Below are 16,679 nucleotides of genomic sequence, written 5' to 3' on the forward strand. Positions count from 1 at the left end.
TGCAAGTGCAGTGGATTTCTTTATTTAAGCTTACAAAATACATGCTTATAGAAAATTAAAACATTATAGAAATATATAAAGCCAATCATGAAAGTTCTCCCACAAGTTTACTCCCTCACAAAGCCACTGGTAACAACGTGGTACGACTATTCCGTTATTTTATAGCATTAACAAGTTATTCTACAAAAAAATGCTTCAACTTTTTTTTTTTACCTAAGAGCAAAGTTTGGACATCTTATTAGTCCAGAGACATTCCTCACTCTTAATGGATAGAAATAAATTGCATGAAGGTACCATAATCTATTAAACCAGTCCCTGACTGATAGGACATCTGAGCTAGTTTTCATAACTAAAGAACAAGGTGCAGTAACCTTGCTGGTGTACACTTGTCAGATGATCCCTAGTAGGCAATTTCCTAATCTTTTTAATGAAGAATCAGCCAAATGGTTTGAGCATTTTCATATACTCTGAAACCCCCCCCAAAAGGTTATAAAATTATACTCCCACCTACAGCATGCAAGATGGGATATGTGTGATTTAGAAATGCTTATTCAAAATTATGGTGTCATTTTTTAATTTGAAAAAAATCTGTATCAATTGTTCTTGTAACTGTGTTTTCTAACTACAGAAAGTGAAGGTGGACACATTTTCTTGACTGATAGGGAATCAAGATCAAGATCCTAAGGGCAGGGTTTAGAAAACTCATATTTACCACAAGGAATAGGTATCGGCAACTTAAATAACACTTTTCCAGAAAGTCTTCCAAGACCGCAGCCCTTCCTTGCCACAGCTTCAAATACCTCCACTGGTATCTCATTAATTCCTCCAGGTTTTGATGCCTTATGTTGGTACCCTACTGCTTGTGGAATAAAATCCGAACTCCAAATGAGCTTTCTCCACCACCAACCAGCTGTACACCTTAGTCCACTGCAGCAGACAGTTCTTGGCTCCCACAACACGTCCCAGTTTCACAGGTCTGGTTTCATTCACTGTATGCCTCATCCTAGAACACCAGTTTCCCTCTCTGCCCTCTCAAGCCTCAGCTCAAATACCCCGGGCTCTAGGAAGTCTTCCACAATGCTCTCTGGAAAAAAGCGATGGTCGTTCCCTCTGTACTATTTCAGCTCTTTGGCTGCGTCTCTATTACAGCATTTCCGTAATAAGCTACTTGGGTCCTGGAGGACAGAAACGTCTTGTTGGCAATCTCCTCAACAGTATCCAGTGCAGAACTCTGTAGGACATGCACTCAAACACTGTTTGTGGAATAACAAGACTTCAAATCCTTTAATCCCCAATTATTAGTCACAGATACTAGTTCTTAAAGGACTAAAACAAAAATAAAACAAAACCCCTTCAAAAATGCAATTGCTTCCCTTGAAACAAGTCCTTATTACAATAAGCAGTTTCATAAGTTTTTTTTTTTTTTTAAAGGTGTCTTTTAATAGAACTGCCATTCTATCTTTAGAATAGTCATGTTCAACAAACCTACATATGCTTGATATCTGCATCTAACTTCCTAGGATCTCTATTTATTTTGGAAATAACAACACGGGGGAGGCAGTTTATTGTAAAATATGAAGCAGGAATCAGGTAAGCATGTGAGTTTCTGCTTTATATTCCTAGCCTGAGCACAAAATGACTGGATATCCTCATCAACACCAAGCATTTTTTTTTTTTTTTAAAGGGGGGGTAGCCATCATGAAGATAATGCCATTAAAATCTCTTTCTCTTGATAATTTCTGGCTTCCAGCTGACTGGATGAGTTTCTTCTGTCTGGAAATAGAAAATTAAAGAAGTTAAAACAAAGTATTATTAATTTGCTTTATATTAATAATGCTCTTCCTAACAAAAATAAGGCATCTACTCTAAATTACATTGGTTGGCATTATGTATTTAGCAGTTCTTTAACAATTTTAGGAATAGCTGACAAACTTTTGACACCATCTGAACCTAATAAAGGATGAATGGGTTCACTACAAATTCAGCTCATGGTTTTTCAACTCAAGTAAAATTGCTATTTAGGTATCCTAATAATACCGAAGCTTATGATTGTAAAATTAATTTGCACAGCAATTTATTTGTTTGTGGTTATTCTTGATGTAAGATTTTCCCAATAACTGCAGTAAGTAGGGATAAAATTAAAACAGTCGATTTGCTGGCATCAATAAAACCTATACAGAAATCTATGAGGAGACATTATTTGAGATGAAAAATACTTTAATACTATGAAGATTATTTTCCCTTCTGATAATTTCAGTAACTTTAAAATAAGAACGCACTTGCAAAACTGGTATGGTTGATTTACTTTACTTCAAAATGTATGTGAAATAGAGAACTTACTGCTGTATCATCCTCTTTATATACTTTAATGGTTTTATCAGCTTCAGCTGTTAGTAACCGACTTTCAGATTGATCAAAAGCACAAGCAAATATTCCTGATTCACTGTCCAAAGATCCAGGCTGCACAGCTGCATGAACTCTCTGGAAATTGTAGCCAGTTCTCCAATCCCAAAGATGCATAGTGCCATTGTCAGCTTAAAGGAAAAAATCTAATTAAACGTGGTATCCTTTCAATAATTCAGCTTGGCAAAGATTTAAGCACCAACCATCAGTCAAGCACCGTGACCATAAAGACTAAACAAAGTTATAAAACACAGGCACTTAAGCTTCTCTTAATATTGGTTTGTCTAACTTTCATTTGTGCCTAATTCAGAATTTATTACAGAGCTCAAAAAGCACCACAAAATGCTATCTGGTTCCAGAATACACAAACCAAAATTTAGGTAATTCCCAGCATGAATAGGTTAGATTTATCATGTAGAAACTCAAAGACGACTCAACTATGAAATATGCTACATATATTACAAATATGCATTGAACACACATAGAACACCCAAATACACATTAATCAGGCAAGTTCTGCTATAATATTTAGGTGGGATGGCTTAGAAATTTTACAAATGACTCATTTACTAGAAGGAAAAATGACAGACTAAAACACATTTACTAAAATCTTATTTTACCTCCAGAAACAAGTACTCCATCAGAATTCACTGTCAATGTGTTAATAATAGCATTATGACCAGAAAGATTCTGAATAAAACTTCCATCAGGGAATTTCCACTGTTTTATATTATCTGGAGAGCCAGATGCAAACGTATAACTGAAATAAAATGAAAGAGAATTCGTGCCTAAGTAAACCAAGTTAAATAAAATGGTGAATTCAAAACAGCTTTTTATGGCTGTATCCTACATGTGTACTTATGGGTCTACAGAGTGGCAGCAAAATATTATTGTTGTACCAAGAGGTAGAAATATGAAGACATTTGTTCCAAGTCAAATCAGATCTTCAAATAATTTTCAATGTATTTTAAGTCCTAGATTAATGTTTCTCATTTCCCCAGTGCTCTCCACTGAGCTAAAAAACAAATGTACAAAGCCCTAAATTCACAGGAAGGGCAAGGGGTTATGAAACTATTCTGGACAGAGCAAGAGAGGGAGAGAGGGGGGACTATAGGAAGACAGGAAAAGAAGGAAAGAAAGAGAGGGCAAGAAGAAGATAGAGAAAAAGGCAGTGGCTGAGAGGAAGAAAGGGAGCGAGGAAGACAGAAAAAGGGAGGGAGGAGGAAGGAAATAATGGATAAGGGGGAGAGGGAGGACAGAAAAAAATATCCATGTGACCAGAAGTGTCAGGGAGATGTGATATAACAAACAGGTTGTGATCTTATGCTCCACCTCTATGAACACCCTGATTATAATGTTCAGAGTTCCTATTTTTTTTCTATGCATACTAACTTCCTCCTTAAGAATTAAACTATTCTATGTGCATCTCAGTATCCAGTAACATTTCTGTCAAACACTAAATCCATCTTCTATTAGCCTCTACTTTGATGTGCAGCTTTTAGCCATGGTTTATTCATATTGTCTCATCTGACACTATCATTTTTCACTGTGTGGAAAATTTTCCTCATCATATATATATAGGTCATGAAGCAAAATACTACATAGGGAAAATGAAAGAAATGCATGTTTGTAAGTGGCAAGGCCTAGAAATGACAATGGTTTAACAACTATCAAAGTAGCACTAATGTTGGTATTTCTATACTTATTCTAAAAATGGAAGAAAAAAGAGAAGTTAATTAAGAAAATACACTTACTGTCTTGGATGTAAAACCACAGCCCTGACTGATTTTTTGTGATTTGTTAATGTGACTCTTGTTTTTCCAGCCACCAAATCCCATAATCGTATTGTAGTATCATGGCTTCCTATAATGAAAACACGCATCCACAAAATACAGATCAGGAAAAATAATGCAAAAATTAAACATAACAATATAAAAATCAGTCTTCCATTGACACATATATAGTAAATGAAAGTCATACCAACTCCTGGCTAATTACTTTACAGCTCCAAACTTTTAGGTTGGTTTTAAATTAACGCTTAAAAAAATGCAGTAATGCCTGAAAGCACTGTCCACTGAACAGCCAGAACAAATGCTAAGAAATACAGCAAATACATGATGTTACCCCTCGTGGAGGGGAAGGAAAAAAACGAATGATTTTTAATTAACAAAATAGATCAAGTAAGGAAATTATTTTCTACTCTTAGAGTAAAGGTCCTTTATTAATCTTACCATTAGCAAAACAAGACTCAAACCAGCTCTAATGGTTATCGGTCTGCGGGTATTTTGCCTTTTGGCTTCAGTTTCCTAGACCAGTAATTTTGATACTATGAAACAATGTCTAGGGGCGCCTGGGTGGCACAGCGGTTAAGCGTCTGCCTTCGGCTCAGGGCGTGATCCCGGCCTTATGGGATCGAGCCCCACATCAGGCTCCTCTGCTATGAGCCTGCTTCTTCCTCTCCCACTCCCCCTGCTTGTGTTCCCTCTCTCGCTGGCTGTCTCTATCTCTGTCGAATAAATAAATAAAATCTTAAAAAAAAAAAAAACGAAACAATGTCTGAATGTATCTAACAGCACCATTTTCCAGTCAGACATTACATGATACACATGTGTATAATATATTCTATGATATGTAAATATATTCTATGATATGTAAAGAGTATAAGATAAAAACAGTCAAATGCAATGTTATCACACTAAGTTTCAAATGCACACAGAAACAATGTACCTCTGTAACAAAGCGAGAGTCATGGTGAATATGAAAAGTTTATGTAAAGTTCATGTATAATCATAATGCATTCTGCTCAAATATACTGTAAACTTAGGAAGTATCAATCATACCAGTAATAATTTGTGGTTCTGCAGCTTGACACCTCACTGTAGCAACCGCATTTGTATGTCCAGATAATGTATGTACACTGGCTTTAGTTCTCACATCCCAAATCTAGAAAAACATGAGACATACCGTCAGAGAGAACATGTATTCATCTCAGGCAGGTAACTAGACCAATTCGAGGCTGGGAATTTACCAGACAACTGTGCCTCAATAGAATGAAAAACTGTTTCAAAGAAAGAAAACGATCTGTAAACTGGATAGGGATTGTAGAGAGTAGGCAGCTAACAGGAAAAAAAAAACAAAAAAAAAATAAAAGATCAGGGTACTGAAAGTATAAGAATGGGTATAATGAGACTACTAAAGGAAACAGCTAATGGAAAATGTAGTGATGGAATGGAACGTGTGAGTGTCCCATTTCAGAGGCAGGGCACTCCCAATAATAAACGGGATGAGGCCACAGGACTGAAAATGAAGGTGAAAAAACATACAAGCCAAGAAACTGAGGGACTGGGCTATTGCTGGTCAAAGCAAGTATATTTAATTCTCTAACAAATAATATATAACTATTATCAAATATACATAGTATAAGAAACACACAGCTCTACTCCATTTACCCGGGCAGTTGAATCTCGACTACAGGTCACCAGCACATCAATTGTTGGGTGCAAATCCAAACCATACACTGCACTAAGATGTCCATGATAGTGCCTTATAACCTAAAAATAAAGCAGGAAAGTTAAAATCTCTCTAACTACAAAGAAAACCGGTGATTCATAATGTTTTAAGTCCTTAACTCCAAGCCTACCTTATTATATTCAAGATCCCAGCATTTGACTTGCTTGTCTTCTCCACAGGAGAACAGGTAAGGGCTCCGCGTGCTTACTATCACACCACGCACTGTACTAATGTGCCCAGTTAAGGACAGTTTTAATTTGCCACTAGCCAAGTCCCAGATCTGCAAAGAGTATTTAATTTTTCTTGATTATTCCAAAGCAAATTTTTAGATTCTTAATGTTAAAATTAAATATTCAAAAAGTGAAAGTTATAGAGATATTAAACTTTAAAAATGTGCAGAATAATCTCCCACCAATCTCCTCCCTTGTTAAGCAGGGAAAAATAGAACTAAAAAGCACGTTCCAACTCGGAAAATATTTGCAGTAAGTGACAAAATCTTAACGTATAAAAGGATATCACAGATAATTAAAGTATGAATATCATATTAACCCAGGCAAGGATGGCAACAACTTGGAAAAAAAACAAAAAAAACAAAACCCTACAGAAACTACCTAAATGTTCATCAACAGATGAATGGATTAAAAAAATGCGTATATATATATATATATATATATGTGTACACACACACACACACATACACACACACAAACACACTGGACTATCATTCAGCCTAGAAAAAGAATGAAATCTTGCCATTTATGATGATATGAATGAACCTCAAGTGCCTTATGCTATGTGAAGTCAGTCAGACGGAGAAAGACAAATACTATGATTTCACTGATATGTGAACTCTAAAAACAAACAAACCAAGCTCATAGATAGAACAGATCAGTGGTTGCCAGAGGTTGGGGTGAGGAGTGGGTGAAATGGGTAAAGAGTACAAACTTCCAGTTATAAAATAGGTAAGTCAGGGGGATATAATGTTTAGCATGGCAATTATAATTAATAATACTGCACTGCATATTTAAAAGTTAAGAGAGTAGATCTTAAAAGTTCTCACTATAAGGGAAAAAAATTCTGTTAACTATGTATGGTAACAGACGTTAACTAGATTTTTTGTGCTGATTTCACAATATATACACATATTGTATCATTATGTTGTAAACCGAAAACTAATACTGTATATCAATTATACCTCAATAAAAAATAAATACATACTGAAAAAAAACTAAGAACAGTTTTATTAGGTATCAAAAAGTTCAACCCCACTAGAAATTTTTTATGGACAGTTTTTAAAAGATTAGATAACCAATTCTCCTTAACATGTTAGTAGATATTTTTAAAGATACACAATCAGTGTGCTGAAAAGGATCCTCTCATACACTGCAAGTATCAATTCAGCCATTCTGGAAAATAATTTGTTCTTGGGTGTCAACTTCAAAAATGTTTGACCCGTTAATTCCATTTCTGGGAAACTATCATAACAATTTAAAACACAGCAAAAAGTTTTAGGCACAAAAATTACAGCATTACTTGTGATAGGGAAAATCAAGAAACTAAGAACTTTGATGTCTAACAAAAGGAAGATTATAGAGCATCTAAATGATGTATCATGAAACTAAAATAGGCCTCTGATACATTAACTGGAAAAAAAGCAGAGTACAAAATTACCTATCAATCATGATTTTTCATTTATGTATTTTTTTTAATATTTGAGAGACAGCGTGTGCGCACAGGGGAGAGATGGGTGGAGCAAAGGGAGGAGAGAGTCTCAAGTGGATTCCGTGCTGATTGCATAGCCTGATGTGGGGCCCAATCCCATAATCCTGAGATCAGGACCTGAGCTGAAACCAAGAGTCGGTCGCTTAATTGACTCAGCCACCCAGGCACCCTCATCATGATTTTTTAAAGATACACATTTATACACACAGGAAAAAAGCTCAGAAGGAAATGTAATGAAACATAGGCACAGAAATAAATCATAAAAAGAAATTGGTTCAAATTATCTGACAGTGTTGGATTATGTATGGGTCTGTGTTCTTTTATACTTTTCTGTATTTTAAACATTTTTTATATATAAGCATTCTTGAATTCTGTAATCAGAGGAGATACCAAGGAATTAGTGTTAGGTAGTCAGTATGTACTGCTTGGAAAAACCTGTTATTTAAATACCACTTTCCAAACATTTTTATTTGGAACACCGAACTGATAGAGTAATAAATTTTACTCCATACTCAGGTCTAAGAAATCAGAGTAACTCCAACAGCATTTCCCACCTAAGAAAATAAAAGATTACATTTGTGTAGCAAACACAAAATCATAATTTTTTTTTCTTTCTCTTTCCTATTACCTTTATAGTTCTGTCAGCAGATCCAGTTACAAACCACTGATTTCCAGGTTCTACAGCAATACAGCGAACCCAGCCAAGATGCCCACTGATCACCTGTGTAAAACAGAAGGTAGAATAAGCAGACTCATTACACGAATGTTAAAGTTTATTCAGTTTCAACTCATGACACATAAGTCAAGTTTGAATAGCCCCTCCTCGTATCTTCAAATACGTTTATAAAATTATTTGACAGATTTTAGAATGATAAATATTAAATTACCTTCAATCAGTAAATAGATACACACAAACTACGATGTATCTAGACAATGGAATACCACTCAGCGATAAAGAGGAATATATTAATACATGCGACAACTTGGAGGACTCTCAAAGGCATGAAGCTGAAGAAGGCAGTCAGTCTCAAAAGGGACATACTGTGTAATTCCATTACATGACAAAATTAAAAACAAACACAACTACAGTATGGAAAACAGATGAACAGTTGCCACGGGCACAGAAGGGTATGACTACAAAATAATAGCACAGGAGTGTTTTTTGAGTTGATAGAACTTCTGTATACTGATTGTGGCAGTGATTACCCAAATACCAAATTACCCAAACACATCTCTTAAAATTTATTAGGTCTGTACACCAAAAAAAGTCTATTTTAGTGTATAACTAGAGAACTAAAATTCAACATATATATATTAAATTATCTGTGGCTATGGTTTTCCTACTACATACATTTCATTTCAGATTTGGTACATTTTGAATCATTTTAATTTACTACAACTGAAAATATAAACAATAAAGCCAAAGAAATACCATTATATGTTGTTCTTCCTCCTGGCCTTCTTATTAAATACTTCAAACACTTAGAACATTTATTTCATCTGTTCTCCACATTTTAATAGCTTTCTGTCAACATTTTACTCTGTATTTTACAGGAAATATGTGCATGGCTTTTACTTAAATAAGTCTCTCTCCTAAGATGTCTTTTAAGATTGTGCCTAAAACCCTTCCCCCATCCCACCTCAGATCACTTTATTGGTTCTCATATTCACTCCTTTTCTTCCTTAGCTATTCCTTTTTTTTTTTAATGCATCTGTGGTTTTTTTTTTTTTTTTTTAAATTTTATTTATTTATTTGACAGAGAGAGAGAGACAGCCAGCGAGAGAGGGAACACAAGCAGGGGGAGTGGGAGAGGAAGCAGGCTTCCAGTGGAGGAGCCTGATGCAGGGCTTGATCCCAGAACGCCGGGATCACGCCCCGAGCTGAAGGCAGATGATTAATGACTGGGCCATCCAGGCACCCCCTTCCTTAGCTATTCGTGGGCTCTCAGTAAGTGGAAAGCAATCATCATTCCGGCAGTGGAATCACATACAGATTCACTCACCCTGTAGAGTTTCCATGGTGGGTGCCACTGGGGTTTCGGCATTGTAGGGGCTTTTTTAGCCATCAGTGCAGAGTTCTTGGCATTGCCAGCCTCCATAACGGCCTAGATATAGAACAGATTACATTATCATTAAAGACATTATACCTAACATTTCATGTTCATTCAAAAAAGAAAAATTCAGAAAAGGGGATTTTGAGTTTTTTTTTTTTTATTGAAGAGGAAAAGACAGTTAAAATATTTGCATAAATAGAAAATGTTGGCATAACTAAGACTTCTAATCAGAACTACATTTTCTGTTTGTTAATTTTAATTTTAAAAATCAATTAAAAAAATCTCAGAGGCAGAACATTAGAGTTAAGAGCACATATCACTGTGCACGGGTTCATAAACCCTGCTCTGCTAATTACTAGCTGACTGGCTTTAGGTAAAAATTATATAACCTCTACGACTGCTTTGTAAAATGGAAATAACAGTGCCTACCTCAGACAGTTACTGTGCAAACTGTGTTACTACTCTGTACCTGCTCTACGTAAGCTCCTATTATTATCTGAGTAATTGTAAGTGGATTAATGTCACTGCCTTTCATTGTTACATTTTAACATTATCGACTTCATAGTAAAAAAACCCCTATTTATATCCCCAAAATATAAGTAATATTTTACTTTTTTAATTTAAATTAATTAACATATAGTATTAGTTTCAGAGGTAGAGTTCAGTGACTCATCAGTCTTACGTAACACCCAGTGCTCACTGCATCACACACCCTCCTTAATGCCCACCACCAGTTACGCCATCCCCTCCAACTCCCTCCCCTCCAGCAACCCTTAGGTTTGTTTCCTATAAAGAGTCTCTTTTGGTTTGCCTCCCTCTCTGATCACGTTTTGCTTTATTTTCCCCTCCCTTCCTCTATGCTCCTCTCTCTCGTTTCTTAAATTCCACATGTGAGTGAAATTAGGTAATTTTCTCTGACTTATTTCGCTTAGCATGATACCCTCTAGTTCCATCCACGTCGTTGCAAATGGCAAGATTTCATTTTTTTGATGGCTGAGTAATATTCCATTGTATATATATCACTCTTCTTTACCCATTCATCTGTCGATGGGCTCTTTCCATAGTTTGGCTATTGTGGAGATTGCTGCTATAAACTTGGGGTGCAGGTGCCCCTTTGGATCACTACATTTGTATCTTTGGGTATACATCTAGTAGTGCAAATGCTGGGTCATAGGATAGCTCTATTTTTAACTTTTTGAGGAACCTCCATACTGTTTTCCAGAGTGGCTACACCAGCTTGCATTCCCACCAACAGTTTAAGAGGGTTCCCCTTTCTCCACATCCTCATCAATATCTGTTGTTTCCAGAGTTGTTAATTTTAGCCATTCTGACTGGTCTGACTGGTGTGAAGTGGTATCTCATTGTGGTTTTGATTTGTATTTCTCTGATGCCTAGTGATGTTGAGCATTTTTTCATGTGTCTGTTGGCCATTTGCATGTCTTCTTTGGAGAAATGTCTGTTCATGTCTTCTGCCCATTTCTTGATTGGATTATTTTTTCTTTGGGTGTTGAGTTTGATAAGTTCTTTATAGATCTTGGATACTAGCCCTTTATCTGATAGAATTTTTGCTAATATCTTCTCCCATTCTGTAGATTGTCTTTTGGTTTTGTCGACTGTTTCTTTTGCTGTGGAAAAGCTTTTTATCTTAATGAAGTCCTAATAGCTCATTTTTGCCTTTGCTTCCCTTGCCTTTGGAGAAGTTTAATATTTTAAAAGGTATTTTAGCTGATGTATCATCTACTGTTAGCATCCATCCATCCACCCAAAAAATACTGAAGTCCATAAGTTCCTACCACCAAAAACCTTATATTACCTCCTCCTCAGGAGACAGAAAGCCTGGGCAGAGCTCTATTAACAGAGGTGAAAGAAGAAATGTGGTGGGAAGACCACAAATTCATTCATTTAGCCTGCAGTTACTCAAGTGACAGCATGATAAAATAAACTAGATATTTTCAGTTACCCTTTTTATAATTACTTTCACCAGTAACATTAGCTGCCATTTACTTACAAACAAATAAACTCCCATATTTCCAAATGTTCATTTATAAGATACTACTTGTACAGCCTGTGAATATTACTAATAGCACTCAACTGAAAACTGTGTAAACCAACCTAGAGTTTAAAAAAAGAGATTTTCATACCTGACACATACTAATACAAGTTTCAGAACAGCATTCCTTTTATGTTTAATAGTGGACAATAAAGAATAACATCACACTATATCAAAATAAGTATTAGATACAATATGCAACAGACACAGAATTAAGATTTTAAATTCTAAAAAATATGCAAACTCACTAGCAACTTATATATTAGGGCTATGAAATATTAACTGGCTCAGTCACCTGCTATTTACTTTAACGACAAGCAAGGAAATTTTTCATGTATTTAATATTTAACCTAAGATTCTTGGGACAAAGGGAAATAAGGCAACAGGTTCCCCAAGTTGGAAACCTGCAGCGTGATCTGACACAGAGAAACTTACTGAAGTCATCCCTGTAGGCTGTGAACGGTCAGAAGCCCCCGGATGTCGGTATTCACCTCCAGCAGGTGCACTACGATTTGCATCAACCCTGAAGCAAAAGAAATATCACATTCTAAGTAATTAATTGTCTCCATTCATGTGTTGTGCAGAACCAACTCTTTAAATTTTTGTAAGCAGTGATAAAGGAAAATGTCACATAACACCTAATTATAAAGAAATCTTAAAATGAGAAAAAAATGCAAACAACGAGTTATACTTTCAAAACCTCTGTAATTATAAACATAATACTTCATACCTGGTCTGAGAAGAAGGTAATGCCACAGCTAATGACTGTGCGGCTGACTCACTTGGCATTCTTTGGATCTTAGTATCTGCTGTCAAAGCAACCCCTGTTTAAAAAAAAATTCGATTCCTTTTAGTAGCTACCTTTGATTTCATTTACATGAGTTTAAAATAAAATACTGGAAGAAAACATGTGATTATCTCCAGGTGGTGATATTACAAAAATTTCTCTTATGTTTTATGTGTCTTTTATTTCTAACTTTTTAATAATAAATATAACTTAAAACCACATAACTCAAATTTGATTTAATCACAAGCAGCTTGGTATTAACACAGCCAAGATAGTAAAGTTAAATTTTTAGTATCTTGGGACATTACTTTCAGATATAAAAATTAAGCAGTTCCCAAAATCTAACAGAATGTTTTCAAGAATAAATGTAAATTATTAAACAAGAAGCACCAATTTGTCTGTACTTTCAACATGGTAAATCCTATCTTCTAAAATTACTAGAACCTAGGTATATTAAGCTTTTTGTCCTCCACCCCATTATACTAGCCACTCCATTTATGTGCCAACTCTCTACACACACAGACATCTATTAGACATTTCTATCATACCTGCTTCTATACTAACACTTCTATCGCTTTTGTAAGTTTAATGATAATAACATGTCTGTTTAAACCTCCATATAAGCATGTTTTAGCTTGGAGCAGCCTTACTGTCTTTGAATTCCTAGCACTGCACCTGAAAAAATCTAGGTGCTTAAAAATGTTTGCTGAATGAATGCATATGAAACTGAGTATTAGTTAATGATCATCTAAAAAGCTCTGCTTGGATGCCTGGCTACTGAGCTTATCTTACATTTTATAGGCAATTACAATCATATTATTGGTTCATTCATGGAAATGTTTCTAAGATATTTTCAGTATGTAATAACTCACTTACCAGGTCCTGGTGGATATGGATGTGTACCCGTCACCAAATATTCAACTTCTTGTCCTTAAAAAAGGAAGAGGAATCATCATTACCATCAATGGCAAATTAATCATATATACAAGTATTATCTCTTTTAATGAATATTAAATTACCAACTGAATTTCTCAAATTTTCCCAATTAAACCCAAACTTCAGAACCAAGATATACTGATTTTTGTTTTGACTTCTGAGGACCATGCACACAGCTATTTCCTTGACCATTTACTAATATGATGTCAAGAAAGCTGTATAATTGTAATGGTGTGTAGAGAGATCATCTTATTAAGTCACAACCCACTCTCTGTTTTTTCTTCCAAGCAAATGATTTCTCTGTGGAATCTTAGACTATCTTTATTCACTGCAATTTCAGTGCTTAATATCACGTTTCTGAATGATAGCCAAAATAGATAGATGGTCTTTCCATGGGTTAGATATTTTTCCTTTAGTCTCCACTGTGATCTTTTCTATATCCTAAGAATTTCTGCCATTATTATTCTACCACTTTTTTATTTCCTATAAGAAAAAAACCCACCAACCAGTAATCTCAACTCACTACTCCAATGAGAAAATCAAGACTTCTGTTATAATACCGGTATAGTTGTTCAATAGGATACGGTGCTAATCAGTCCTTTTGGGACAGGCACTAAAACATTTTATTTTTCCATTATTAAAATATAAGTCCTGACGTTTCTGATAACGCATACTCACCTTGATTGGCAGGATACTGTTTATGACCATATGAATCTGATGCATTCTGAGGACATTTCTCTTTAAAATTTTCTTTTGAAGTAGGCATATGCAACACAGGACCATACTCATTACGCAGCTTGATTGCCATTTTCCGTTTGTGACTATTTAAAAATTATGAACATAAGAATGTATCTTTGAGTGCTTTAAATATTTTCACCAGTGGAAATATATTCATAGATAGCCAAGAAACACAAGCACTTAAATAGCTTAGGTTTGCCTAATCATGTAGAAAAAAATTCTATGAAGTCTTTAAAGTTAAATAGTATTTTAAAAAGCTCGAAATTTCCAAGTGCATTTCCACACTTTTGTTCACAATCCACCACATAGCATCCATTAAGTCTAAGTAACATTTTAGTTAACCAATAAATATAAAACCTTTCACTATAAATTATCAAGGGTCTAATTTAAAAATATATAAAAACGAACATACCCTTTTAAAAACCTCAAAGTCAATATACTTTCCTTCAAATGTGTAGATACAAAAATACAGAAAAGTTTCTATCATAACCTTTACTGGATGTATCTAAAAAGATTAATTAGAACTAATCAAAGTACTTAATTAGTCCAGTATTTTTTAAAAGAAATGCACTTATTATATTAATTTTAAGAAGAGCTCACTTTATAAATTAAATATAAATGCTTGTCTTAGGAATTAAGTAGATTTTAAAAGAAGGGTAAAGGACAAAGAAGGAACACTGCACATAATGCAATCCCAGACTGGAGCTGGAGATGTAGAACCAAAAATATGCCACCACTCAAAAATCTTCATCATACTAACGAGAAAAGATGGGAGTAGAGGTACTGGCCAGGTACAATTTCAGCTCAGCAAGGCTCTGAGAGCAGCGGGAAGCTGAAAGCACATACAAAGTGATTGATTATAAAATATAACACCTAAAAGGGACTCTCCTAATTACTGGGTATTTATAAATGCAATTAATTAATGGGTTTTTTTTTTACTGTGAAAGACAAGGCCAAAAAAAAGCTAAATCAGCTTAAATCATGCCCAAACACCATTCATTACTGAAGAGATATCCTATGTTAGTACCACTCACTAAACTTTAAAGGTCCCCCTCTCCCTGCTCTCTTCCCCCAAAATTAGACGTTTAAATATTCTAGCAACTGAAAAGGAACAATACCTACCTCTCTTCATCCAAAGGCACAGGTTTTCCATTATCAGCTACAAACATGTCATGGGTTCTCTTCAATGACCTGAACACAAGCGTGTGCACAGAATGTTTCTGTACCTCCTAGAAAGAAAGAATATAATCACATATCTAGCTACAAATTACACATATCATAACCTAAATTAGAGTCAAATTAGTTATATACTTCACGTGTTTGAATATGTAAAAAGCTTTGTACCACTCACCACAGCTACTGGTAGCAAGCTATAGGAGTCAAGTTCAGAGAAGAGGAGGAAACTCCTCATTAGCAAGAACCCCAGGTATACCAATTAGTGATGCCTGAGCTTAGTCATTTATCAACAAATATTTACTGAGCTCCTACTATGTATCTGGCAGGTACTGTGCTAGAAGCTAACAAAAAGAATGATGAAATAGCAACCATGGTCCCAGTTCTCAAGAGAAACCAAAAATAAGCAACACATCTTGATAAGTGCTATGAAGGAAACAAGGAGGGGCTGAGGCGGAGAAAGAACTTAGGATAGTTATGAAAGATCTCTCTGAGGTGTTAGTTAAGCAGAGAGTTAGCCTTGTGCAGAATGAGGTAAGAACAATCCAGGCAGAGAGAAAATGCCATGTACACAGGAGTTTGGTAGCTACAATGATGGCAGGAGCTGCAAGAGAGTTGTGTATGTTCCATACGAAGGTGGACTGTGATGCTGAGGTGAGGTTCCAAGAGCAAAGTCCAGATCAGGTTAAGGATTTTTTTTTTAAGATCATTGCAATAGTCTACACTTTTGCTCTAATAACATCAGGCCAATAAAGGATTTTAAGCAGGAAAAAACATGATCAACTTACATTTCTAAACAGATCAATTTATGGAGAGGGGGAGAGTGTAACAAAAATGGAAGCAAGAACACCAGCAGGGAGCCAGCTAATGCACTTGTCCAAATGAAAGATGATGTTGGTCTGAATTAAGGTGAAGACAGTGGATACGGACAAGAATCAAGAAATACTTCTTAGATAAGACAGACAAGATATTTCTTAGATAACAGAACAGCTGCTGCATAACTGGAAAATGTCAGGTTTTCCTGGGGAAGAGCTGAAGGAAGGCACAAAGTTAACACCAGAGAGGACTGCCAGTCTTTTAGGGCACACAACCACTGACACTACTCTGCAGACGGCGAATTCCAGGGGACCAGAAGCACTGCCTGCCGGGGCACTGTCGAGCTCAAGGGTCAAATAAGAACTGTAGAAATTCTCTCAGGCTTCTCGCCCGGGGGTAACCTCCAACTAGTGCTCCCAGCCGGCCTCCCTCTATCCCTGAAAACCTTACGAAGACGCTTCCCGGCCTCGGCCAGACAGCCTCCCTTCGT

General features: G+C 35.7%; 1 protein-coding gene across 2 annotated transcripts in view; it reads right to left on the minus strand.

The window, feature by feature from the left end:
- The window catches only part of PLRG1 (pleiotropic regulator 1), a 16,907-nt gene continuing 228 nt past the window's right edge, over positions 1–16,679 (minus strand). The window contains exons 1-15 of one of the 2 annotated variants that reach the window (XM_008685502.2): positions 15,323–15,429; positions 14,961–15,032; positions 14,141–14,283; positions 13,403–13,456; positions 12,470–12,563; positions 12,175–12,262; positions 9,639–9,740; positions 8,264–8,356; positions 6,044–6,193; positions 5,853–5,954; positions 5,244–5,346; positions 4,158–4,266; positions 3,024–3,163; positions 2,341–2,534; positions 1–1,773 (exon numbers count right to left, since the gene is read on the minus strand). In XM_008685502.2, coding sequence (XP_008683724.1) covers positions 1,714–1,773; positions 2,341–2,534; positions 3,024–3,163; positions 4,158–4,266; positions 5,244–5,346; positions 5,853–5,954; positions 6,044–6,193; positions 8,264–8,356; positions 9,639–9,740; positions 12,175–12,262; positions 12,470–12,563; positions 13,403–13,456; positions 14,141–14,270 — 1,419 coding nt within the window. In that variant the 5' untranslated portion in view covers positions 14,271–14,283; positions 14,961–15,032; positions 15,323–15,429 and the 3' untranslated portion in view covers positions 1–1,713. Of the gene's footprint in view, positions 1,774–2,340; positions 2,535–3,023; positions 3,164–4,157; positions 4,267–5,243; positions 5,347–5,852; positions 5,955–6,043; positions 6,194–8,263; positions 8,357–9,638; positions 9,741–12,174; positions 12,263–12,469; positions 12,564–13,402; positions 13,457–14,140; positions 14,284–14,960; positions 15,033–15,322; positions 15,430–16,679 lie in introns of those variants that run through there. The other variant, XM_008685501.2, reaches the window with a different exon arrangement.

The sequence above is a fragment of the Ursus maritimus genome, unplaced genomic scaffold (assembly GCF_017311325.1).
Source record: "Ursus maritimus isolate PB19 unplaced genomic scaffold, ASM1731132v1 scaffold_11, whole genome shotgun sequence".
NCBI lineage: Eukaryota > Metazoa > Chordata > Mammalia > Carnivora > Ursidae > Ursus > Ursus maritimus.